General features: G+C 38.3%; 1 protein-coding gene across 3 annotated transcripts; it reads right to left on the bottom strand.

The window, feature by feature from the left end:
• Positions 1-1043: 1043 nt before the first annotated feature.
• Positions 1044-27543, bottom strand: samd13 (sterile alpha motif domain containing 13). 3 transcript variants are annotated; one of them, XM_088927987.1, is made up of 7 exons: positions 27499-27531; positions 24739-24878; positions 24229-24288; positions 22791-22967; positions 12881-12923; positions 8701-8812; positions 1044-1274 (listed from the first exon to the last, which is right to left on the bottom strand). In XM_088927987.1, exons 4-7 carry the CDS (start codon positions 22876-22878, stop codon positions 1131-1133), a joined length of 387 nt encoding a protein of 128 aa, XP_088784113.1. In that variant the 5' UTR covers positions 22879-22967; positions 24229-24288; positions 24739-24878; positions 27499-27531; the 3' UTR covers positions 1044-1130. The 3 variants fall into 3 exon arrangements, with proteins under 3 accessions (XP_088784113.1, XP_088784112.1, XP_088784111.1); XM_088927986.1 differs by lacking the exon at positions 24229-24288; XM_088927985.1 differs by lacking the exons at positions 24229-24288; positions 24739-24878 and having other exon boundaries at positions 27499-27543.
• Between the last annotated feature and the right edge of the window lie 428 nt (positions 27544-27971).

The following is a 27971-nucleotide window of genomic DNA, read 5'->3' as shown; positions in this document are numbered from 1 at the left end:
CCAGCAAATATTAGGTATAATGCTGCCCATGTTATATACAGTTATAACTTGCAAAGGAAGTAGGTGCACAAGTATGTTTTTGTTTGCTTTGTATTTTTAATTTGATAAATTTTGATTTTTCCATATTTTTTTCTTTTCTAAAATATAAAAAGTCCTCAGATGTCAAGTAAAAAGGTTTTGTATTCAGCATTCTCCTTTATACACTTGACTATACAGTGGCTTGCACTCCATTTCATCTCCTGAAACAGTATTAGATGGTATGTACAATGGTAGTGTGACAAACAGTCCCCAAATTAACAATCGTAATTTAATGTATTTTCTCAAGCAGGACAGCCCTTCAAACTGGAGCGTTACTCCAACGCCATTCAGAACATTCCTTGATAAAGAACATTCAGTTTTATATAGTCCATTGCTTCAGGCTGTTGAACAACTGCTTGAAATTGAGTGTTTATTAATATGTTTGCCTTAGAATATAAATGATTTGACAGATCAGAACTGATTATTTTTCTATGAATGTGACCCCCCCCCCCAACACACACACAAATGAAATTAATACACTGTTGTATTTCAATGAAATCACATGGTATTTTAGAAATCACATTTGTATGTAACAGATTCACATTAATACCTTTTAAAGAAAACAGACCCCCCCACCACCACCAACCGGACATCTTTCCAGAAGAAGTTAAGAGGCAAGCTAAACACAGGATTTTGATCCACTTTGGTCAAAACAAAAACAAATTTCACAAGGACTGTCCCCTTTCACGCTAGTCCCAAAATTCAGAGCCAACCGGTGTAGAGAAAGAACAGCTGCAAGGCAGATTCTCCAGCAGAAGCTTTCCTCTACAGTCCTTTGAATAAAATCTGGAAACCGCAGCAGGTCAGAGCCACTGACCTGCAAAATCCACCACCCGCAAGTCTTGTGAATGGCTAGAAAGCACACAAAATGCTTTTCTTTGAACTTCAAGTAAAATTGCATAAGACACACATCCACCAACAGATGAGCCTTGCTTCTTTCTTCCTCATTTGGGATTCGGGATTACCTTGTCAGCTCCTTCAATGATTGTCTTCCTCACCGGTGACCTGTGTTGCGACAGACAGCGCCGTGCCCCAGGCCCTGCGTTGCCATGCTACGACGTGCTGTTCTTCATGTGCTGCGTTTGAAGGGGCTTTACATGATACTCATAAATTTTAAGCGCGGGCCCCAGCTTTATCGAAAGCCCGGTCAAGACATCGTTCCGAGTCATTAGCAGCAGGGATTTGCCATCAATTTCCTGGAAGAAAAAAAAAACACAACAGATCTCTCTCTAAAAAATGATGTTGATGAAAAGGTTGAAGCAGCAGTGCGGGAAAAGCTCAGAGTGCATCGAACATCATTTGATAATGACGGCGTCCATGACATTGTGGTGACAGAAGGGAATGGGTGTACAAGGTAAACTACAGTATGTTGAAAAAATCAGACTTTCCCCTTCATCGGTGAAGATCTTTGGATAATTCCGTATATACTTCACCTGTTGGCTTTTGGCTCATAATAACTCCAACCCAGGAAGTTTATTTGTTCATTTAAATAGGACTAATCAACAGAGGCTACCATGTCACTTAATTGGTCAAGATCAAAGCTTCCTAAGCTAAATTACGAAATAACCAACAAGGCCTGGGTCTTCAACTTCGTTGATGTAAATTAAAAGTAACAGGGCAAAAGTACAATAAATGGGTGAAAAACATCAGTGGTTGTTTGGATTAACAAGTCATGGTGATCTGGAAAAAGGTGCACAACTGCACAAAGAGGCATCTAGTTCGGCTTGTGGTCTCAGCCCTTTTCAAGTCTTTCCCTCTGCCACACTGAAATGTGATCACATTTTTGATTTTTGATTTTATGGGTGGATAGCCTACTACAGCGAAAAGCAGAGATTTCTTTCACCTTCTTAATCATAACCCACATTTCCCTATGACGTGTTTTCCACATTCTCATTATTTTTATTATTCCCATTTGTACTCGCAGCAAAAGTAATTTGCATTAAGGTACACTACTGGACAATAACACTGGTAATGGTAACAGATTTCATTAAGTCAACAAAGAATTAGTGGTAAGCCAAGCATGGTTTGGTGGGCAGAAAATAAAATAAAAAGAATATCAAGCAGAATGCAAATATGAATGATTGAGTACTCTGCTGCTGAAAATGTAACACTCAGTACTCAAAGTCTCCGCTTCCCCATCTCCTATACACTTTTACAGTAAGAGTGAAGGGAACAAGATCTACAACATAAAAATTGTCCATATGCATCTCAAAAACTCTATAATTTGAATGAATGATATAATAAATGACCATGGACATGCACATTTTTAATTGCTTTTCAAAGTATGTTACATATTTTGTTACAGATATGTTTTATTATGTTACAGATCTACAGTATATTTAAAGCAATTTACGCTTTGAACTGGATGCATTTTAACCTACAAGGCCCCACTTCACTATTAGCTTGGCTTTTAAGTTCCTTTCAAACCTTTTGTTATTTTTTCTTTTTGTTTTCTGTACCAACTAAATAATTCAGGTACAAAAAATCTAATCTTGGCATGTACAGTAAATACATGAGCCCAAGTAAAGTACATGAATATATTTCTGCGTCTTTAGACGTGTAATCAGTTTCAATCTTCACAGTACAATGAATGTAATTTTTAGTAAACAAAGTAGCATAAATGCCTTTAGTAATGTCTATTTTTTCACATGTGCTATTTTTTCCATTAACGTCTGGAAATGCAGAAACTCTGACCTGCAGATGTATGTTGGCAATGAGTGACTGTTTTTATTTATGGTTTATGCCTCTGCTACCTGCGTGCAACACTCTAGTCTTCATTAAATATCAGCTGCTAGGCATTTGTTTAGCCTTGAATTTTCCTGCTCTATCTTGAAATAGCTGATGGTTCTCTGTACCGAAACACTTGTGAATGTCGCTAACCTCCTGTATATATGGAGAAGATATTCCAGCAGCTGAAATGACAAGAGTTTGACTTCAGAAGACAAAAAAGAGAACTTGAACTTGTATTCAAGGGGTTGCGTACACTGGGCATGATTCCAGAGAGCGCCCAGTGAGCCTATATTTCAGCACTCTCATCTCAGCAGCAACCCAAGCACAGAATCACGTTGTGGGTTTGTGGTAAGCCAGACTGCGGGCATAAAATACGAGCTGCATTAACTAAAAGGTCATTCATCTTCAGCCCTCACTCCGTCACTGCAATGTCATATGACATACAAATGGATCATTTTGGGAGGTCTCTCGGCACGTGCAGGTAGAAGAAAGCATGTTATTAAATCCCCTGTACTGTTCCCATACAAAAAGCAGTCATTCAGGACACAGCGAGGACGCGACGCAACCCCCGTTTCTAGGGAAGGCAAGTTTGTCATGGTTTTTCTCTTTACCAGTTTCATCACTTCCAATAATAGGGGAATAAATAAAAGTAAATGCTTCTCAACACTGAGCCAGGAGCATATTTTTGACTGCCCCCCTTTTTTCCTTTGTGGAAAACTCAATTACAATAGGTGTCTCAACATCTGCAAATTTAACATTTGTGAATTTGCATATACGGTTCGGTCTGGTGAGCGAGGTCTTGGATGGAAGAGGAGCAGAGTGGGATGAAACCAAGCCCAAGGCCTGTTAAGCACAACTTTCAAATGAGCAGCACAGCAGATTAGGATTGTAAAACACATCAATGTTATCAATGTTATTTTAAGTCTGCCAAATCAGTAGTACTTAATTATCATATAAGGGAGGGTTATTTATGTCTTTAACCATACATATACTGTAGTACATTATGCAATGGTATAGGGAATTTAGTTATGCCAATGAACCTTGCTAATGTAGAGACCCAGAATATGCGCATGATTTACATCTTCTTACTGGAGCCACCTTAAAGGAGGCTTGTAAGAAGGGGACTGGAGGACAATGAAACATACTGTAAATATTTTATAGTTTTGACAGTGCAGAGTAAAAGTTTGTGAACCCCCAATATTGTTATGGGAATTTCACTTTTTTCCATGATACACTATCTCTTCTTCAGTTGGTAATAATTAATAATGATTATTAATTGCTTACACTTATATAGCGCTTTTCTGAGCACTCCACTCAAAGTGCTTTACAGGTAATGGGGACTCTCCTCCACCACCACCAATGTGCAGCATCCACCTGGATGATGCGACGGCAGCCATAGTGCACCGGAATGCTCACCACACATGAGCTATCAGTGGGGAGGAGAACAGAGTGAGGAAGCCAATTCATAGATGGGGATTATTAGGCCATGAGTGGTAAAGGCCAATGGGAAATTTGGTCAGGATGCCAGGGTTACACCCCTACTCTTTTCGAGAAGATTCTGGGATTCTTAATGACCACAGAGAGTCAGGACCTTGGTTTCATTTGAAAGACAGCGCCTTTTTACAGTATAGTGTCACTATCCTGGGGCATTAGGACCCACATAGACCTCAGGGTGATAACCCCCTGCTGGCCCCACTAACACCTCTTCCAGCAGCAACCTTAGCTTTCCCAGGAGGTCTCCCATCCAGGTACTGACCAGGCTCACAGCTGCTGAGCTTCAGTGAGCTGCCAGAGTTGCAGGGTGACATGGCTGCTTGCTATAAGTCTTAAATAAACTCAAAAATGTTTAGATTTACCAATTCAATGTTTTTCTGCGAGGTAAGTGAACACGTAGTTTACTTAGCAAAATCACATGTGAAATTTGAACCAGGTGGTAAATAATAGGGGCAACAGGGAAAAAAGGAGTATGGGCAGCCCTGTCCTAAATAATGGTTAGAAACTTAATGAGCGTGGTGTTCACCATATCAGTAAGTGGAAACACATCATGCCACAATCAAAGGAAATTTACATTACAAAATTATTTTTAAACATTTGGGGCTTCATCCATTCACTGTCTACAAATGGAAAATATTCTAGACAATGCTGACTAAAGATTGGTCATCCTGTTAAGACTTCATCAAGAACAACCCTGAAAATTATCTAAGAAGTCAAAAGAAAGCCAGACGAACAGCTAAAGATCCGCAGTCCTCTCTCACTGCAGCTAAGGACATTGTGTTTGACTTCAGGAAAAAAAAACTGTATGGGAATGGTTTTCAGGCAAGGACAGCCAGGAAAAACCATGGCTCTCTAAATTGAGCACTGCATCCTGTCTGAGGTTTGCCAAAGAGCACCTGAATGATCCACAAGAACACTGAAAGAATGCTCTCTGGACAGACAAATCAAAAGTAGAACTTACTGGTCACAAAGAAAAACATTTTGTGGGCAAAAACTAAACCAAAAACTGAAGAACCTTATGTAGACCGTCAAGTACAGTATGATGGTGGGAGGATAATGACTTGAGGCTGCTTTGCTACCTCAGAACCCAGGCGGTTTGCCATCACTGACAGAAACAGAATTTGCATTGTATCAGCAGATTCTTCAGAAGAATATCAGGCCATCTATTTGTTAGCTGAAGCCGAGCTGAAACTGGGTCATGTGACAAGACAAATATACAAGCGGATATGTAACAGTGTTCCACAGAGGGGCTGAAGAGATTTTGCCTTTTGAATCGGCCAAGTTAAAGACCGGACCTAATCCCATTTGAAAGACATTTCCTGTAACTGTCCTTGCTGCTCCAAGAGGTGTTAGTGACTGAATCTAAGAGTTCAAATTCTTATTCCTTAGTGAATAGTTACTGTTGGATCATTTTGCTAATTAAGGAATTCAAATAAATCTTATGCCTTTGTGTTACATATTTATATATTTTGTGTTTCAGGGTTTATATTTATCTTTTATAAAGACTTTCTTGAAGCTCTAATTAGATTTTAGGTCTTAAAATATAAAAAATAATACATATTAGCCAAGGGGGTTAAAAAATGTTTGTTTGGCACTGAAAAGAAGCTTGTAAGTTGAACATGCAAGGCGCTAACTTGGTTACAAAGTATTTCCTTATGCTGCTGTTCCTAAATCTACCCTATTCAGAAGTGAAAATACATAGAAGTATCTATGCTGGGTAAAATGTTGCTGGCTACAATCATCTGCTCATGATAAACTAAAGCTTGACAAGGATAGAACTTAGTTGGCATGAACAGACACTGTGGTGTGGCAGTTGGCGCTTTTGCCTCAAGGGACTTGAGTCCTGGGTTTGATTCTGACCTGAGGAACAGTTTGGAGCTTGCATGTTTTCCTGCAAAGTTTTTTTCCAGGTGCTCCAGTTTCCTCTCAACTCTCAGACACCCTGGCTAAGTTAATGTGCCTCTAAACTGTTTTCTGCAATAACAGACCGATCTCCTGTCCAAGGCATAATCCCACTTGTAGTTCAGGTGGGTAACTGCATCAGCATGCGTAGGCTGCAAAGGAACAATAGGTTTATTCCATGCTGAAAAAAAGAAGAAAGAGAACACAACGTTTCGGCCGTGGAGCCTTCTTCAGGTGTGTAATCCCACTTGGTGCCATATGCTTTAAGGATGGACTCTGAGATGCTGCAACACACGCAGCTTTCCGATACTGAACGGTTATATAAGGAACACTTAAAAAGTGTCACAATTCAATCATGCTTCAGAAGTCTTGATATACTGAATAGAGGTTTTTTTATGTCTGTGTTGGAATAATTTGTCATTGAAAAGGATGTTTTTCTAATAATTTCGCCTTACATTAGTGACCGTTTAACATATTCCATGAGAAAAGATGCTGACAAAAGTACTTTCCAAATGCAGTCCTATAGGAATGACAATTTGAACAATTCCTTTTGGGAGCCTGACCCTGACGTCTGCAGCAGAATCAGCAGGGAAGAACTTCAAGTTCAGAACAAAAAGAAACCTTCTAGGAAAGCCTCAACAGACTGTTGGACCTCTTAGGAACAATTAAAAACGTTGTGCAAAAAACATTTTGTTGAATTCAAACTAAAACAGAAAGAACTGTCATTGAAGTAATGAAACCCTTTATATTGTTTTCTTACATATTTGTCTTTTAATGTGTGATGATAACATCACCTCTTTACTGTATGCAAGATGAAAGTCATGCAGCTTGGGAACAGGTGAATACCTGCAATTCTCACATTCAAAGCAGACTTTCTCTGAGCAGAACAAAAAGAACCCCTTTAAAGCTTAACCAGGAGAAACAGAAGTGACAGCAAAAGAACTTCCTGTGATAATCTAAAGTATATGGAGCTTCTAAAAGGTCAGGTCTTATTGTTTTCAAATCTTAACCACTACATATTTGACAAATATGTTTAGTATTATACATCTATTCTCCACAAAGAAAACACAAGAACAGAAAAACCTTAATTCTAATATTTAAACAGCTCTATATACCCTAATAATAGAATGACTTTGAAATGCATGGACACAACTAGAAAAACATCAAGTACTGTAGTCTACACAGCACAAATACTATAAAAACCCGTATTTAAATCTGCATAACTTTCATCACAAAGGATCTCAAAGTGCTTCATGTAACTCAGTTAAGAACTGAAGTGCAATATCCTCTTATGTGTTTCCAGCAGCTTTTATTCATCAGCATTCCCATTACATGACAGGAGGCGTGAGAAATTACTTCAGCACCTGAATTAAGAGGGGCATTTAGAGTGACCAAATCATGCAAGCTGTAAGTGGAATTTAGTCAGGAGCATGGGGTTAACACCCTTACTCCTTCAAACAGTCCCTAGGGTTCTATAATGACCAAGTAATCACGCTCTTGGTTTAATGTCTCATCTAAAGAATGTACCTACTCTAATAAAGCAGCTCAGGTGGGTAGCTGCGTCAGCATGTGTAGGCTGCAAAGGAACATCTGTAGGTTTCGTTTCACTCCTCTCCTCACCTCTCTCGACCTCGCACCACTTGATTGGCCACTCTGCCTCTCCCCTGCTCCTCTCTCCTGGCTTTTGTTTTCCCATGCTAAATCATCTTTGCTGCCTGCCCCATCTTTCTTACACATGAAGAAGGCTCCCCAGCTGAAACGCTGTGTTTTCTTTCTTCTCTTTTCAGCATGGAATAAAACTATTACTTGTTCCTTTACTCTAATAAAGTATCCATAGGGAACTGGTTTGAAAACTCTTGTCCATGAAGAAATGTGTCACCTAGTGATTTACTACCGCAACTCACAGTATACAGTACATTTTACCATATGGGGGGTATATTACAGTAAACCAAAAAACATATACTGTACCTTTTATACTGACACTTCGATCGAGGTCTTCAAAGCTGAGGTGCTTAATTCAGGTATTGGCCATTTATCCCTGACTAAGTTAATGTGGTTTTCAGCCATTTCCAAAATAGTAAAAAACTGCACTGCATATCTTTAATGAAAACATCAGAGAAGTCTTATGCTCCATTTGATTCAGCATGCTATTGCACATGCTTACAGCACAACTGTAATATTATTCATTCATTTTACCATTATTCCGCCTTGGAGAAATATTGGTAAAAGCAGCAATTTACTGCACTTCATTTTGTCTCCTGCACTGTAGTCACAAAGTAGCCCAGTTGGCACCCTTTGTTTGAACACGTGGAAGCAGCAGCTCATTTAGGATCATTTAAACAGAAATGAGTCCTGCCCAGCAATGAAAGCCATTTTATCCACTGATGTAACAATGAACTTTCACTGCACAGCTATCTGTCAGTTTCTGTCTATGCTGTGGCTATAAAGCACTACTGAGAAGGAAGGGAGACAGAAAGAGATAGGATGTTTCCCAACCTGGTCCTGGAAAGCAATGGCTTGCTCCTCAAATCCTGCGGCTTTAAAATAATCGACGACATCCGATACAGCCCACTCCTGAGGGTCAGGGAGCTGCCCATTCTCCACAGGGCTGCAAGACAAGAGAAAGGTTTGTTTTAGGAAGGAACAGCAGTGGACACAACAAATCTTCAGGCGGGTAGATGACAGAAGATGACGGTTCTTTCGGGTGTCTGCGCTGCAATGTATAAAAAGCCGTAACGCAAACAAAGCAGAGCTATTCATCATTTCTTTCTCCATCGCCATTTCCTGCAGATGTGCCTACGTACCAGCTGCTTGCTGAAGGTCTCCACACATCTATGGCTGTACTGATAAAACAGGATTTATGTGTAAACCGAGTGATAAAAGTAAAACTCAAAACAGCCAGTCACAATCGGCTTAGTATGAAAAGTGACCTTTGCGAGAGCATACACTAAATTTAGAAAGTCAAGGAAACTAGTGGGAATCTAACTGGTGTGAAAACTGCAAATAGGCTTTGGCTTAACTGCACGTGAAAACTGAGGTTCCCTTCTGTCTGCACCCTTCTCCAGTTCGTCCTCCACCAAGCAATTCCTTTCTTTCTGAAAAAGCCGTAGAGGTGAAACTGATAATAAGATCATGACAACAATTACCAATGAGGAGGACATTTAGCCCATCTAACCCCTTTGGTGGTTAACAGTTATTTGACCCAAGGATCTCATGCAGACGTCTCTTGAAAGAATCCAGGGTATCAGCTCAAACAACAGCATTGGGTAGTTTGTGCTATACTGCACAGCCCTTTTAAAACAATTTTGTCCTTTACATTTGGCCTAATTGATTTCTCAAACAATCTGGGATATTGTTTTTTTTTTTGCTTTTGAGTCAATTCAAACTCCTGCCAACTGTCAGAAGGAACCTTCAGTTTCCTCAGAGAGCTTGTTCAGTCATGTCAGTGGTAAAGACACAGCCCACTGAGTTCTACAACAGCATAAAATTAAAAGAAAGCAGTGTAGGGCACTGTTTTTCCCAGCCTAGATGCACCCAAAATCTATTGCTATGCTTAAATGTAGAGCAGAACACAAATAACTAAATGCTTAAGTTTTGGTATTACATGATAATAAATATCTCAGTGCTATTTTACAACAATTCCTCTGCAATTCTCTATATCTCAAGGCAAAAGTGTCTTGGAACGTAATTAATGTACCACAGCAAGGTGACTGGAAGAACACAGAACAAGAGGAAAAAGAGTACAATCCAACATATAAAAAAATAATTAAAAGACTTAATTCTTACATCAGCCTCTAAATAAAGACACATCAGCCCAGTAGCAACAAATGAGAACTAACCCAAGATTTCTCCCTATAAAATCCGGGCTATAAGGCTCAGTTCTAATCACGCAATAAATGATCAGAAAATGCTTCATTTGAGAGCTATTATACTGTAGTGAAGCATATTTAATGGACAAAATCAAATTGCTATGGAAGTGCCACTGAAAATTAGCTCAGTTATATATAGCCTCTGAAAACCCACCATGTGCACATATACCCTGTGGGCTGGATATATGATCTGGTTCATGTCATATTGCTAATCCAGGATGTTAGAACAACTTGGGAAGTTTAATGCCAAGTTTGACAGAAAGGACAAGCTGCTTCATCTGAATGGTTTTGAAGGGTTTAAATCTTTTATAAGACAGATTTAGATCTTTTATAAGAGAGATTTGTCTCACCTGTGCCTTCCAGTTAATTCATATCTTACAGATGTACTCAATGAAAACCCTTAATTAACTACTGGGCTTGTAACTTCCAATCCAGAAAAGTTTTGATTTAATCTAGGTCTTAGTCTATGTACAGCAACAATGTCTAAAACAATGTCTTTTGAGGTCTTTTCCGGGGTTGCTAGAAGAAATGCGGTTTCATGTAATTTAATGACCTTTAATTTCCATTTGCAAAATGACAAACTATGTAATATATGAATTCCTTAGAACCAAGCACACTGGAATTTGGGACTGCATAAGAAATGCTAACAAATGTACTAACAAAAAAAAAAAGCTATGGGATAAATATGTGAGCAATTATTTGGAAATCTGCCTAGTAGCATACATAGTTTACGTTTATGATTGAGTTTTGTAACTTATTTAAGATGAAAACATTCAGGCCAAAGTTATGTGCTTCAAAACAACACATTACCTATTTTAACCATGTTTCTAGATTGGTGTGCTTTAATATTAATGAATGCAGGAATGAAAAAAATGAATTAAGATTTTTTGTATGATATTTTCAAACTGAAAGAAGAATGTGTTAGATTTGTCTTCTACAACTTACTGTTCTCTACGACACTTGTAATTTTCCTCACTTAAATGCAGAACTGCACACATGAATAACTTCTGTATATTCATCTGGAGGCTCATTAAACATCTGTGTCGGTTTTGTTCAAATCAAAAAACGTGATACACAATACAAACAGTGCCACACTGTGAAGAGAAGACTCATTTTACCTGCAGCTGTTAGTTTTGTTATAAATATCAAATGTGCTTCAACATTTTTTGACAACATTCCAATAATTCTAAAACCGATCGTTCTTTCCAATATTTTCAACATTTTCCTTCCTGGAAACCTGTAGGGTAAAACAAACTTATGAATACTTGCTTTCGATCCAGGGCCTAACTTGTTCTGTAGCAGAAGAACAAAACAAAATCAATGTTTTAGTAGAAAAAAAAGCATTTTGATCCTTCAACATTTTTTGCCAGATCCTGACAGCAAGGATTTGCTAAAGGCTACAGCAGACAGACTGATCCAGCAGGCAAAACATCTGTCACAACCCTTGCAATGCTCACACTAATTTACCTCAAAAGGCATACCTACAATACACTGCCATTCATGCTGGTACTTTTCATATGTTCAGCTGATATCCTCACAAATGTTAGGTAGGTATTTTGTTAAAGTAAATAAATGCTATACCGATTTTATACAAAAATGAAGGTTTTGAAATCTACACAGTTCCCCAGCATTAGCTGGTATGAATATAAACATGTTATGGTCTATCCAAAGTTGTATTTCACACCTGTCCTCTTCTCGTTTGGCCTTTTCTAGAGGTGTTCCGAGTACTGTTTCTGAAAGGGGCCTGCACCTCCCTCCAGCCTCACTGGATAATAATAATTGCTTACACTTACTGTATATAGCGCTTTTCTGGACACTCCCCTCAAAGCGCTTTACAGGTAATGGGGACTCCCCTCCACCACTAGCCAATTCATAGAGGGGGATTATTAGGAGACCATGATTGGTAAGGGCCAATGGGAAATATGGCCAGGATGCCAGGGTTACACCCCTACTCTTTTCAAGAAACGCCCTGGGATGTTTAATGACCACAGAGAGTCAGGACCTCTGTTTTACATCTCATCCAAAGGTCGACACCTTTTTACAGTATAGTGTCCCCATCACTATACTGGTGCATTAGGACTCACATAGACTGCAGGGTGAGCGCCCCCTTCTGGCCCCACTTACTCCTCTTCCAGCAGCAACCTTAGCTTTTCCAGGAGGTCTCCCATCCAGATACTGACCAGGCTCACAGCTGCTGAGCTTCAGTGGGTTGCCAGTTGTGAGTTGCAGGGTGACATGGTTGTGATTTCAACTAAATAAAGAGTGCCTGTCTATAGTAATGAGCCAGTATATACTGTATAATAATATAGTCTAATGACTCATTACAGCCCTCCAGTCAGGCTGGACTGGGTCATCAGACCAATGACAGGACAAGAGCCCAGCCAGGTGGCATAGACACATTTGTGCAACTGTGTATGTCAAAAGAATTTAACAGTAACCAGAACATTTCCTTCAAAATGGTGCTGAAATTGTAGAACTCAATTTTATCCACACCAGCTTTTGCTTTCAAAGGTATGCACTTTCAGAGTTTGCCTTCCTTCTCCAAACTCAGCTGCCTCCTTTTGAAAACATGACATATTATGAGAAGTAACTTTTCACCCTGTTATTGTGCTGAAGGGGCATTTTTAAGCAAAAAAAAAAAACCTTTGACCAAGAGGAAAAGAGAGATCCTGCTTTGTTTAATATCTACATGATATTATAAAAAAACATGACATATTCTTCTGCCTCATGGAATCAACTAAGATTCATTTCTGTTCAGGACTTTCCACAGTACACAATAAAATAATGTCGAAATTAAAACCGCTTACTTTTTGATGTCCACTGAGCCATTTGCCTTGTTCTCCATGCCACCTGGAACAAAACAAAAACCCAAGACAGTTATTGTGAGTGATCATTCACGTGCCTCACAAAACATGTAAACCTCTCAGGAACATTATGAGGAAAATATTGTTTGCTCTAACATTTGTGTATTACTCTGCAATGTAAATTCAAATGCTCTAAATTTAAGGTTTTAAAGGAATAGCAATTCTGCTGCTTTTCAAAAAAGAATAAGCCAAGAAAAAAATGATTATTTTGATCCCGAAAACTGTTTATCAAATCCATTTTTTGCCCAAAAATAATTTAGTGGCACTCAGAACATCTTGCAAGGTTCAGGTGGGATGGGGAATTGTGAAGTTAGGCATGATGCATCACAGGAGGAAGCAGTCCAGGGAGTGCAGTCATTCTCTTATCTCAATTAGTTACACTGCTCACTTCCTCATTTCATCATCGACTGAAGAGAAAGTTTTGGGATTAAAAGGCTATTCTTCCTATACAAACCCTCACAATCTTTTTTTATGAAAATGTGGTGATATATTTAAAAGCCTGCTCTGGTATTACAGAGACAGAAAGAGGGAGGGAGAGAGAGGGAACATGCATAATTTGACTGGAGCGTCGTCTCATTTGTGAGCCAATCTTCTGTGCAATTTGAAAGAAAAACAAAACAAAACCCACCTATACAGATTTAATCAAGAAAATGATGTTCTCTTCATGAGAACACAAATAACTTTCTAGGTATCCCTTCAATAAGGAGGCAGATTTTTTATAGTGAGTAAAAAAACAGCTTGGATTTCTGCCATATTGACATCACAAACCACACATTGCCTGCGCCAACTGCCTTATGTCTCTATGGCTGATTTTTTAAAGAGACAGCTCATCTAGTCAAAAGATTTAAAAAAAAAACCTTACTCCCTCTGCAGAAGCAAGGCTATTGTTTCTTACAATATCTACTGATGACTGTGGATGAGCAAGTATGGTTCTGTACAGCAAAAGAACTTTGTCTCCATCTTGACTTTAGAACAGAAATATCTTCAAAAAACAAACCATATGGCTCTTCATGGCTGTGCTCAGTGCTTAGGTTGTTAAAAATCCAGTGAATGGAGATTGGAGATGGAGATTGTAAAACAGGGGTGTCGACCTGCTTAAAAAACCTTTTAAAACAAGGAATAGTGGAGCAAGATGTGTTTAATTTTTAATCTCAGCAGCTTCCAAATGAATTCTAGAACCCCTTTTCAAAACTACACTAAATTTGTTTTATTCACTTTTTCAGAAAATTAGTCATTTTCTATATTTCCACACTTTACTCTTTTAAATACACACATAAGACATACAAGCACAGTACATTAGGTGAGATCTTATGGTATAAATAATCAAACTGAAAAATTAATACACACAATAAATAGGACACAGAGGAGAAAGCAGACAGCTGTATATTGACCTTATCAGCAATAACTGTCATCAGCAATAATAATTAATACAGAGCCATTCATAAATATTACTGACCAAGCAGCACTGAAAAAAATAAACATATTCATGAGTCACAAGATACTAAGAAAGAGCAAAACACTATCCCCTGTTCTTCCTAACCAGCTGTGCTGAAATCCAAGCAGGATTCACAAACTGTGATTAAACATTCCGTGAATATATATATATATCTATAAATAACTCTACACAGTCATGAAAACATAAACCCACAAAATGTAGGATTCTTTTAGATTTACGCATTGTCTTGAAACCCTGCTGTCAGCTACCCAACAAACAAGATCTCTGGTTATGACGAACTGATGAACAGGAAACCACTCTGGCAAGAAGCACACATTGACCTCCACAGAAAATGATTTAACTCATAAAGAATCCTACTTCCTTCATCCTGTCGTCTCTGGTCCATTTTTCTTCATTGTGCAGGTTTTACAGATCTACTGAAAGGACTGTGCCCTGTGGATTGCAGGGCATGCCCCTTGTCTCATGGAATAAAACACTACCAAGCTGCTGAACCATTGCATTACAGACCAAATGAAAGGTACAAATATTGCTACTGTTGTATGGTGTTGCCCCATAAAGTAAAATAGCATTGAGGTTTAATCACCACATTCTACCCCCTGCGCAACTATGAGGTGTTCAAGCTAGGAGGTGACTAAAAATTTTATTTTAATCTGCAGGTTTGATGTAACTCAGGGTGCATTTTTGCAGGAAATGGCTTAATCTTACAGCAGGAAGCACACATCTACGCTGGGCCAATTCTACGGGCCCCTGAGAGTTTCTCCTCATCCCCATAATGGAGACCCATCTCATTCTTGGGGAGAATTCTGTGCCATGGCAGAACCAGATATCAGATGAGGGACAGTAACCACTGAATCACATGCCAATAGAAATCCAATTGATCAGAAAACACCAAAATACAGTTAAGCCAAAAATGTGAGTGGGAGGAAAGGGTATGGAGGTGTCCAAAATGAATTTGTTCTCTCTTTTGTTTTGCCTTGTTATAAAGATACTATTAGGCCACTGATGTGCCATGTGCATTTTTAGTCAATCTAATCAGCAAAAGCAAGGTGGCAGGAAAGGCAGGCAGTAAGTGCACATCAATAGGAGACTACGGATTTCGGAGAGCAGCATACCCTTGAAGCTTGAATGCTGCACTAGACATATTAAAAAAGCACATTTCATCTGCAAGACTTTAGACGCGCTTCAAAATCAAAAGGGTTTTTAACTCTTCGATTGCAGGGCCTAGAAAAAGCCCCGTTTAATATACCATACATATCCCTAGGAAAATTCTAAACGGAGAAGCCTTCTCTAAAGCTTCTAAAATTCCACAGACTGAAAATGGCTTTTTAAATTGTATTTTGATGCCTGCTTTTGATTATTGTTTAGAAAAGTAATAAAAACATTATAAAATCCCCTTGTTTTTTTTCATCACTATGTGAGATGGTTTTTCATTACAGTAAGCCTGAAAAAACTGCTAGAGAAATGTAAGAGAAATTTATGCGGGTGGCTATTTCTTTCCGTTTTATCTTGTTCTGAAATTCAAGAATTACCTTGAATAACAATCAGAAACAGCATCTTAGCATATCAAAAATAATAGCGATGGAAACACTAAATATACTTCTCTCAAAACATGAGCTGCATTCACTGTATTTTTATCTTATTCTGGAGAAGACTGTAAACTGCTTACAGGCTCCTTCTCCCTTGATCAACTCCAAACAGAAGGAATTTCCACATCTTCTTTTTCCATTGGGACTCATTTAGGAAATGCAGACTGAAAGCTTTTTCACTGTTTGTATTTGCTTGCAAGGATGTGTGTGACAGAATGTGTGCAATTGCGTGTTTTTTGCACATTTCTACAATAACACTCAAGCTTGTTGCTTAGCAACCTGGAAGAGAAGCACTTGTTGACGTACAACAGGTAATAAGAAACAATGAATATATAGTCTGCAATTGCAAAAGAACTCCCAGTGTAATTGGTGATCAATTGCTGTACCCAAAAACAGAAACAGAGCCACCAAGCAGAAGACAATGTCATGCTTCCTTGAATGGGAAATTGAACATTTCCTGGAATGAGGATGTCAGCAACTGTTTTTTAGGAGAATAATGCTGACAATTAAGCACTGCAAACACTCTAGGGTTTGCTTTTTTTCCATCACAATATATCTGCTAATTTAAGATGGTATTACACTGAGATTAACACAGTCAAGTTAGCAGCAGGCACATTAATGAAAAAACATATTAGATGCTTACAAAGAAGCAGCAATAGTAAAGATGGTAACTTTATCAATTGTGTTTTAGCCTGAAAAGAAAAAAACGTTTGGCTAGTGAAACCACTGATAATTTATGAACAGCCCTGGTTGCAGGGATCACTTTAAAAAGTGAACCTTCTCACGGAAAAAGAAATACAGACAAAAATAGACAAAAAGGTTGATGTTTTAGTGAAGGTTTATCATTAGAACAACAGATTAGACTATCTACAGCCTATATGCATGTTGACATCATGATACGTTTTAGACTAGAATATTTTGAAATACAAGTATGACGTAAACTCACTTTTCACTGAAAGTGCACGAGTTTATGAAATTCTGGATCAGAAACTGCTTGACTAACACAGGCCATTCTGGCAATACAGCTTGACTTATACAATATTACAGTACATTAGTTCAAGACACGCAAATGCGTGCTTTTGCTAATTGTGGTCTACAGTAAATCCACAAAGTAATTTACAACAATGCAGTGAATGATTTTGCATACTGTAACTGTAATGCTAAAAGAAACTGCTTTTCAGAACTTTTATAGCATAATGTAAAACACTAAGAGGTCAACATATTGGAATTTTGTTAACTCTTTCTACAAAACACATACCTAAGTCTTTAAAGTAAAAACATCATGGTTAAAAATAAATACATAATTTGTTTTAAATATCTTCCACAAAACACATTACTGACATTTAACAACAAAATTAATTTGAACAAAATGTGCAGCCAATGATAGCATATAGCAGTCAGTCAAGCACTGGTATCAAAGGACAGCATCTCTCTTATGTGCACAGACATCTTTCAAAGGGAGGGTACTTCAAGCAGTTATTTTCATGATTTAATGCCGCTTTTTAAATAAGATTCCAAACTGAAAAGCATGGAAAAGAAGAATGGCTAACATCACTGTGACCCAGCAGAGCTGCAATGTTCTTAAAAATGCACACAGACTGTTAACGATTAACAGCGCAGCCCTAGATATAGATTCCAAGAGTGGCCTTTCACGCGCACTTCTCTGCATACGCCCTGCTCTCGTTACTCAGTTCAGCTCTCCCCCCTTTAAACCTTCGACATCCACTACTATGAGTTATATAACACTAGAAACCGATTACATAAAAGAGGCCAGCAACGCTTGGAGGCATAAAATGTTATCACACTGGTGCAAAAAGCAATACAGCACTCAAGCAGACAGAAAGGTACATTTGCAGTGGAACCCCTGTCAAATTTTAAAATGGTGGCTTACACATGGCCAGGCTGACACATCAACGAGCTGCTATTATTTAGTCTCCTTCATTGTCACCTCCTTTTCCCATCCATTTCTTCTACCAGAAACAAACAGCCCGCATTCAACCCAAAACCTCACGAGCAACATTACTTTCTTAAAGCTGCTCTTCCTGACCTGCAGTTTCCAGCCCCCCATAGTTGGAAATGAAGCCACATTCCCATTGTAATATGACGGGGGCTCACAATAGGTGTGAGAATTTCACAATATTCAGATTTTCAAAGGTTCACAATAATTTTCCTTATTCTGAGCCTTATTGTTCACAATAAGGAAAATAAAACTGACATTTCATCAAAAAAGGGGAAAAAAACAGGCAAGTCTCACAAAACATTCTGTACAATATATTCTCAGTTCTGAACGATATAGACAGTCTAATAATATATATGATACATAACCAAGGTAGCAAAATCCTAACTCAGCTTTTGTGTATAAAATAAAATACAGGAGGAATGCAATAGACAACAGTATGATCCAAATGGGAAAGGAAGGCTGGAGCTTGCATAGCAATTGGGGAATAGGAAGAAATTTTTAAATCTGCATAAAACTACTAGTTCACCTTTACAGTCATGTGAAAAAGAAAGTACACTCTCTTTCAATTCTATGGTTTTATATACAGTGTAAGAGCATAACAAAAAATCATCTGGTCCTTACCAGGTCCAAAAATTAGGTAAATCTAACCTCAGGTGACAAAGAACACACAACAGATTCCACTATGTCATTATTTAACAAAAAATAAGTCAACATGCAGAAGCCATGTGTGAAAAACTAAGTACACCCCATGATTTAGTAGTTTATAGAACCACCTTTAGCAGCAATAACTTGAAGTAATCATTTCCTGTATGAGTTTATCAGTCTCTCGCATCGTTTGAGGAATTTTGGCTCACTCTTCTTTACAACATTGCTTCAGTTCATCGATGCTTGAGGGCATTCGTCCATGCACAGCTCCCTTAAGGTCCTGCCACAGCATCTCAATGGGGTTGGGGTCTAGACTTTGACTTGGCCATTCCAACACCTTGATTCTTTTCTTTTTCAGCCATTCAGTTGTAGATTTGCCGGTGTGCTTGGGTTCACTGTCCTGTTGCATGACCCAATTTCAACCAAGCTTTAGCTGTCAGACAGATGGCCTCACATTTGTCTCTAGAATACTTTGGTATAAAGAGGAGTTCATGGTCGATTCGATGACTGCAAGGTGCCCAGGTCCTGTGGCTGCAAAACATGCCCAAATCATCACCCCTCCCCCACCGTGCTTGACGGCTGGTATGAGGCGTTTGTGGCGATACGCTGCGTTTGGTTTTCACCAAACATGGCGTCGTGCATAATGACCAGACATCTCCCCTTTGGTCTCATTTGTCCAAAGGACATTGTTCCAGAAATCTTGTGGTTTGCTTAGATGCAACTTTGAAAAACTAAGCCGTGCTGTCGTGCCATGCTGCCGTGCTGTTCTTTTTAGAGAGAAAGGGCTTTCTCCTGGCTACCCTTCCATGAAAGCCATACTTGTTCCATCTTTTTCTGATCATACCATCATGAACTTTAACATTTAACATGTTAACCGAGGCCTGTAGATCCCTAGATGTAGCTCTTGGGTTCTTTGCGATTTCTCTGAGCATTATACGGTCTGACCTTGGGGTGAATTTACTGGAACGCCCACTCCTGGGAAGATTGGCAACTGTCTTGAATGTTCTCCATTTATAAATAATCCTTCGCACTGTAGAAGGATGGATTTCAAATTGTTTGGAAATGGCCTTATAACCCTCACCAGATTGATGAGCAGCAGCAATTGCTTCTCTGAGTTCATTGCTGATGTCTTTTCTCCTTGGCATGGTGTTAACACACACCTGAATGCTCCAGACCACCAAACTGCCAAAAGTTCTGCCTTTATAGAGGTGGTCACACTTCCTGATGATCAACTAAACAAGTACATTTGATTAGTAGCACCTGGCTGCTAATTACCTTCTTAATTCCTATGAAAGCAGTAAGCGTGTAGTTAATTTTCCCCCCATGGTCTCTGCATTTTGGCTTACTTTTTGTTGAATAAATAATGACATAGTGAAATCTGTTATGTGTTGTGTATTAGCTGAGGCTAGATTTGTCTAATTATGGAAGTTGGTGAGGACCAGACAAATGTCAGTTATGCCCTGTTATGTAAAACCATTAAATTGAAGGAGGGTGTACTTTCTTTTTCACATGACTGTATGTGGAGAATATGTATAGAAGTTTGTTATTTTATAACTCACCCCACACAGTTACAAACCAAATATTATAAATGTGAGACTACAAACTGTTGGAGCAATTCTAGGCAACACTTGGCAAATCATACATATTGTTAGATCAGGCAAAGTTATGTAAACACATCGGGAATAGAATCTTGAGAATATATCAAAAATGTTCTTTGTTAGATTGAAACTGCACCCTAGAATTTTGCTTCTGGGACAAACACCAGATGAACTGCCATCAGAGGCAAAGAAAGACTTGTTTAGAAAGTGCTCCAAACCAGACAGGCCTTGTGTTCAAATATGTAAGGTCTCTATGAATGAACTATATCTCATGAAGAAAGTACCCACAGAACTAGAAATCAAAAACATATATTTATAAAACATATATTTATAAAAAGTTGGCCAAAATGGGAAAGATATGGCTCTCTCTTGGTAATGTAATAGCAAAAAAATGCAGCAGAAAATTAGAACTTCTATAAAAAAAGTATTTTAACTTATTTTCATTTTCGAGTGTATACTGTATGCTCTGCCTTTTTGTACTTATTTTTAATGCTATTTGTACTACATAATAGCATATAAATATTTTATCTGATTTTTTCTTATAGACTAAATCTCGATACCACAATCGACCTGCACTACCTTGTGAAGCAGCCTTTCCATTTAGCAATTTGATCTTAACAGATCCCTGAAGCTAAGAAAACCAGGGCAGAGAGAGACCTGCAGTGAAAATCACATCTCTACTCAAGTGCTGTAGGATGTGCTGTCCTGCAGATGAGACATTCAACCGAGGTCCTGACCCTTGGTCATTAAAAGCCCCATGAAACTCTGGGAAGAGTAGAGGGCATGAAAACCAATGCTCTGGTTACATTCCACTGGGCCTGCACGATCTGATCTTTCTCATTTTCACCTTTAATGCAACTGCTGAAGTATTTCCTTCTCCATCTGATCAGCTGTGCCTGGGGCAGCTGCACATAAACTGAAGTTAACAGGTTTTAAAACGGGTCTCTTACTATATGTCTTTTGGGATGAAGAGCACTATACAAATGCAAGTTATTATTTAACCATGATGGGCTGCAGTGTAACAGCTACGGGATTTCTTACAGCCTCTGTTTTCAAAGGACCTATTTGCATACAAATTGAAATCCCAGTCTATACTACTATTCCCCTCAAGTGTGCACTACTGATGTCATACTCCAGCATGGTTTCATTTTGAGGTTTCAAAAAGAAGTAGCCTTTTATTATGTTCAACTAAGCTTTTATTTAAAGCAGTATTACTGCAATATTGTTTCAGTGTTTTTACATTGTGATTATGGGAATTCTTTAATAAATGGTCTGAAAAGGAGTTCTGGATTATTAAGCAACCAAATGAGCAAATATGTAACCTTTGAGCTGAATACAAACAGAAACTGCAGAGTAACAGAAACAACAAACTTTAGGCTGGTAAGATGATGCAATATTTTTAGACCCCCAAATGTAGCTGAGGGTGAAAAGATACAGTAATACATAATTTTTACTTTTTGGTTTTCTACTGGGTGGAAAACTGGACCTAATACCTGTAACAAACTTTTGATCCATGAAAGCTTTCTCTCAGAGCACTGGCTGAGGCCCACTGCCCTACTGTGGGTGCTCTGAGCCTGCACCTTCGGGATGGGTATTAACGGTTTCTGGTGCAACAGGTACACTTGAGACCTGCTGTCTAGTAGAGACCAGAGACCTGGCACCTAGTGATGATTAATATCTTCCAGTTCAAAGTGTTTCCAAACCGAGCAGAGACCAGTTTATTATAGCAGGACCTGCGCAGAGTGTTAAGAGAGGTTGAAATTATATACGTTAGATTACCAGAAGATGTTAAGCGGTAACCAGTTTAAACCTCTTCATGACACTACACTTTATATTGGAACTTCCGCTAGAAAGGAGAGATAAAACTCAGCATTTAACTTTGTCCTCCAGTTCTGCAAATGATTTCTAAAACTGTTTGACGATTCTACCATTTCCTCCTCAATTCAAATGATTACGGGCCATTAACATACCTTCTATTGTCCTCCAAAGCAAAAATTTCATCACAGTGCAAGCTTTTGAATAAATGTTAGACATACATTCATCATTAAATCATTAGAGCTTTTCTTTTAGTGCAATCAGCACAAATGGATACAAAGTTTAGCACACACACGAGCATTTTACTTTCAAAAAGTAAAATCCTAAGAATGTTAATGCTGCTGGATGCCTGTAAGGTCGCAGTGACACCAGCAAGAGATGCACTGCTCCTCCAACCAGCTCTCCCGCAATGCTTAATGGTGGGAGCCAGAGGCTGCTATACTTCAACTATGGCTGTAAAGCAGTTTTAGGCATCCTTCTTTCCCAAGGCCGAGACGGCTCAAGGCTGTGCAAAAGCACCACCAAATTAAAACCTGGAGTAACGCCATACTGGTTTTAGCAAACCCTGTTTCAATGAAGAAAGCTGGAATAAATTCCAGAAAGCACTCTTGTGCATCCAGATCAAGGTTACCCACCTCTGCTGTAAAGCCTAGCAGACAAACAATGATAAAAGTAAAAATGTTCTTGGTCTGGCAAACTTCTCAACCTTCCTTGTTACAGTAATGACTATGTCTGCTTGAAAGATATTACTTGACGGATAAAGACCAGTGGTTGGGTAGCGGTGGTCCCTTACCGGTCTCCTTGTTGCTCGAAGTCGATTTTTCATTTGATGTCCTCAGCCTCAACACTTCGTCGCAGGAGGCTCTTTCCACCAGAAGCATCGTTCCTTTAGTATTTCTGCCTCAGGTCCTGCATGTCACCTTGCTCCTGGTGCCATCAATCATCTTGAAACAAAGCCACTGTTAACTTCCTGTCAGATGGTTGATAAAAAACAAGAACTGTTTTAAATCACCCCACACAATAAATATATTGCAGTTGTCTCACTAGCTTCAAAAATGCCATTATGGCTTAGACACATTCCTGAAGAGACTTTAACACCAACAAGACATTTCACAACAAAAATTCAGTGCTATTCTAATAATGGCGTGTAAGATTCCTGGACTGCGGATGAAAATGGCAATGTTACAGTTATTGTAAGGCCTAATTTATAGTGCTGTACATTAGGAGTCTTTGCACTGTTCCTTGATTATACTGGATGTGAACAGCATTGGAAGGTGTCTGTTAAAATAATATTAAAAGACACTTGTTGTCTCTCCTTCCATCTGAGTAAGGATGAACTGTACGCAATTTGAAACCCAAGGCACTGGAAGATTTTGCCTAAGGTATAAATGACAGAATTACAGTCAAACCTGCTTGAACCACACCCTATAAAGGCCATCTTAAGGGTTCCTTTAATATTGTGCAATCCAGTCACACCTTACAATGGTTAACAAAAAACGATAAAGCTTTTTGTCCAATTAGCAAAGAAAAGCTGTTTACAACTAGTAGGAAACCCATTTGAAATAGCTTGACACAGAGATTCCTCTCACTCACTGATAGCTCACACGCAGGAATCTCTTCAAGGTACAGAGAATTTGCGGCAGAAAAGCATCTTAAAAAATGTACATCATCTTGGCGCACAAAAGGACAGTGTAAAGTCTACTAGGAAACTTTAAAAAAAGAACCTCACAGTGCATACAAGGAGTCCTTCACTCAGTTTTAATTATGTAGCCATAAAGAATGAAAGGGGAAAAAACAAAGCCAGAACAGACCAGAGATAAAGCCTGTGACAGGTGAAATATCGAAAGAGGAAAACGGCATAGAGATTAAATCAAAAACCGTTAACATCCTCACTTAATCCTACAACAATTTTTTTTCCCTAAGGAAAGCATAAATTAAATGGTTCAACCCAGACAGCCTGCTCGTTTAGTTTGGCATTTATGTCATTCTCAGGCCATGTGATTGAAATGTTGAAGGGCCCAGAATCTGCAACTCATTTCTTGGCTGAAAGAACGATTTCTGGAATCATTTTTGGTATAACAATCGAAAGCAAGGATTATCTTTCAAAAACGTTTAATGTAATGTACTGTATGGTTCAACCCACGCTGCATTTGCACAGCTCTGATCCTCAGGTAAGAAACATGATTAAATTAAAACTGATCAAATTAAATGAACACAATAAAGTACTCAACTTTACTTGTTGAAAAGAAATATTCTGGCGTGGGACCATACAGCAAGTACCATGGAATGCGCTATATAAAATAAAAACATATTATCAGTAATACCTAATTATTAGAGATCGACCCCTTGCCTGACACAGGCAGCACTGTCCACTGCATTGATCAATAAATCTGCAAGCCAATCCAAGCAATTTGATATGGTGATCATGACTCATCCTCATACTTTTTTTAGGGGTTTCCATGCCAGATCACCTTTAAAATGCAGCAGCACAGAGTAGTGGTTAGGGCTCTGGGCTCCAGGCTGCAAGGCTACGGGTGTGAATCCCAGTTAGGATGTCGATGTTGAGACTTTTAGAAAAGTACTCACACCACCATAGTAACTATATACTGCTGTATAAAAGGGTCTTCAGATAATTACAATAAATGAAAATGTATTCTCAATTGTCTTCCTTGTAAAATAGGACTACACAATAAAAACAGGTCCCAGAAATATTTAAGACCTAATTGATAAGTCATGCTTACATTATTAAATCGGTCTGGAAGGCCAAATCAAACGCAATCTGGTCACGTGTTTCACAGTTTTCAAGGCTAGTCTCTGCTACTCAGAACATAAACAGATGGTTCTGCGCAACAACATCTGTCTGCTCTTAAACCAAGGTATCCTGTAGGAAGAAATACAAACTTCAGAAACCTGCCAGTCGGTGCAAAATAAACTGCATAGACACAGATGCTGTCAGTTGAAAACTAGTCACAAAATCAAACTTGCATTTCAATGGCATTTTAATGAAAATGAAAACATGAGTACAAGTATTTTGAATTTCCCAGTACTTTGTACAATGTGTTCATTGCACAAAGGATCCAAGTACTGTACTTAATTATACATTAATTTATATTTCACATGAGATTTTTTTTTTTACATGCATTTTGTTCTGCTAAAAGGTTTGTGGACACAGCCGACAACTAAAAGTTATTTTCCCTCACAGAGCAACACTTTTGAGTCCCTGGCATGAACCATCACCTACTCTTCTTGCCATTTCTTCATCATCGAACTAAATAAAGGACCCTGAATCCTTTCTATAAAGAGCTTACCCTCTTTACAATACTGATATATTTCTGTCCATATTTTACAACAGGCCATGTTACTGGTACATACAACTAGTGCTATTTGATAAGAACATCTCAAAGCTCAGGGATTTTCAGCTTATACAGGAAAAAACTAAAATATTTGCATACTAGTACTTGTTTGCTGTGCTGAGCTTAATGGACTGGCAGATCACTACATTCTTTCCATCAGGCTGCTAACAGTGGTAAACGATGATACTCACAGCCTGCTTTTTTCGCCATGGCAACCAGTGTTCTTGACACAAAAACCAAATGGGCAACAATAGTTACTATATGCAGAAATAGCCCAGTATTAAGGTAGACACAGGTATTTTACTGCTGTCTACATACTCTATATCAGTTTTCAAATAAGAAACCCAGTGGAAATTTCAGTACTAAAGGTCCCATTGGTATCTAGTGGTGATTAATATCTTCCAGTATAGTGTTTCAAAATCCAGCAGAGACCAGTTTATCACAGCAGGACCTTCACCAAATGATGAGAGGTTGAAATTCTATATATTACCAGAAGATGCTAATTGGTAAACAGTTTAAAGCTCTTCATGACAATAAATGACAATTCAGATCATAAGAAACCAGACAAAACTAAGCTTATGCCCTTTTCCCCCAGTTCTGCAGATGTTGTCTTACACTGTTTGATGTTTCTACCATTTCCTCCTTAATTCAAATGATTACGGACCATTAACATATCTTCTCTACTCGTCCAAAGCATTAATGTCAGCATAGCGCAAGCTTTTGCATAAGTGTTAGGTGTACATTCATTATTAAATCATTTTAAGAGCTTTTATTACAAATCAGTTAAAACCGATACAAAGCTTAGCACATATTGGGTTATTTTACTGTCAAAAAGTAAAATCTTAATAATTATAAAGCTAGCAAGAACAAAATAGACTAATTTAGGTTTCCCATGGGAACACATTTTTCAGCGTCGTTCTTGCTACATATGATTCAGAAAGTTATAGTATCAAATCATCAAATACCGGCGGCTAGCCCTGACTGCCCTGTCAATGTTCTTATGTGACAAACTGTAAGGAGCATTTAGAAAGAACAAAGTGTGACCCAAATTCCTTAGAGATCGGTCCAGAACCTGAGGCTTTATTCTGCCAGAGCTGACATTACGCAATCTGTTGTAGCTTCATGTGCAAAATAATACAAAGGACAGGCTAAAATTTTGCCCTTCGTTGAAAATGTAGAACCAAACTCCTTTTAAAATATCGCAGTGCTCAAAGGTTCAAATGTGGCAATAAATACGCCATAAAAGTTGCTTTGTGCTCTGCCTTACTAGTTGATATTTACATATTGCTCGAACTTGCACCCATTATTACTATTCATTATTATTTTTATTTGCTTAGTAGGCGTCTCACCAAAGGGCATCTGTTATTAAAATGGTGAACAGTGCTTACCGAACTTAACAAAAAAAGTAACCGAGTGTAACTCACTGTGAGGGTAGAGTACGGTGTTGTTTAATGTATTTTAGGTTTTTTAGCAGTGAGGCGCCTGCGGAAAACAGCAGATATCTAAAAAAAAACTTACAAAGTATCTGTAGAAGCACTGTATAATTTGCGCTAAACTCATTTTCTATTTCAAATTATTCTCTATAATGTTTTAAACCCGAAGATTTCTCAAATAAAATGTGTTGTCTTTAATGATGTAACTATATTAAAAAAGACGTTTAAGCCACAATTTAAAAAAACTTGAAACGTTATCTTAGTAAAAAGGTAAGCCCTTAAGTAATTATATTAGTGTGCTGCAAAATGGATGTTTTCAAACAGACATGGTATGTGAGAAATATCAATCTTTTACAAAAGAACAAAATATGATACCTTATAATGACATTTATTGTATTGCAAATGTTTTATCTAGAGTGAATATCACCTGAACACAAATGCACTGCATATGCATGAAGCCTTATATAAAGAGCACAACATGGAAAAAGTCTAAATATGTTCATTTTAAATACTGCCATCGTCTTATTTCATTGCTAGCAGGAGCAGCATGGGTTATACCACAGCATGTGATACTAAACTGCTTTCAAATTAATGTATAAACATATATAAATATGAATAAAAAATACAATAGACTTTTGAATTCATGACTACATACGCAGCAATAATTATTTAAAACAGATCTAGTTTCCTTTCATCGGAAAAGAAATGCACTTACCTTTTTCTGATTAGTGTAGATTCTGAGAATAGCTTCCTCCCAGAACTACACTCACATGCAGCGTTCCCAACAAGATCGCCCGCTGTAGCCAATGACAATGGACCTGTGGCATACAAAGGATTCTGGATATTGAAGTTCTTCCCAAGGTTAGGGCTAGTACGCAGACTAAAATGAGAAATATGAATTATGGAGCAAACAACTGTGCAGGGCATACGAATGTATTTAGTAATTCAATCGGGTCCTTTGCTATGAGACATTATGAAAAGGGCGTTACAAATGAACACATCGTATTTTTGTGCTTTATCTACTAATTGTTGTTTGGGAAAACACTTTACATGAAGGGAACCGATACAATCAAAACCTGTTTCCGTTTCGTTTGAATATAAAGAAGACAATGCAATGATACTATAGAGTTATTTTAACTCATTGTTTAATGTGTGAAGTCAACGTGCAACTTCAGTATGAAAATTTAC

Source organism: Atractosteus spatula, chromosome 11 (genome assembly GCF_055471065.1).
Source record: "Atractosteus spatula isolate fAtrSpa1 chromosome 11, fAtrSpa1.hap1, whole genome shotgun sequence".
Classification (NCBI taxonomy): domain Eukaryota; kingdom Metazoa; phylum Chordata; class Actinopteri; order Semionotiformes; family Lepisosteidae; genus Atractosteus; species Atractosteus spatula.
Note: the sequence above shows the minus strand (reverse complement) of the source record. Positions and strands in the feature narration are given on the sequence as shown.

Excerpts from the sequence above, each read along its gene's own strand:
- samd13 (XM_088927985.1), bottom strand. The coding sequence starts at position 22,878 with ATGCTTCTGGTGGAAAGAGCCTCCTGCGACGAAGTGTTGAGGCTGAGG. Across the intron at positions 12,924-22,790 it reads TTCGAGCAACAAGGAGACCG|GTGGCATGGAGAACAAGGCA; the intron begins GTAAGGGACCAC and ends GTTTTGTTCCAG. Across the intron at positions 8,813-12,880 it reads GGCTCAGTGGACATCAAAAA|CCCTGTGGAGAATGGGCAGC; the intron begins GTAAGCGGTTTT and ends CTTGTCTTGCAG.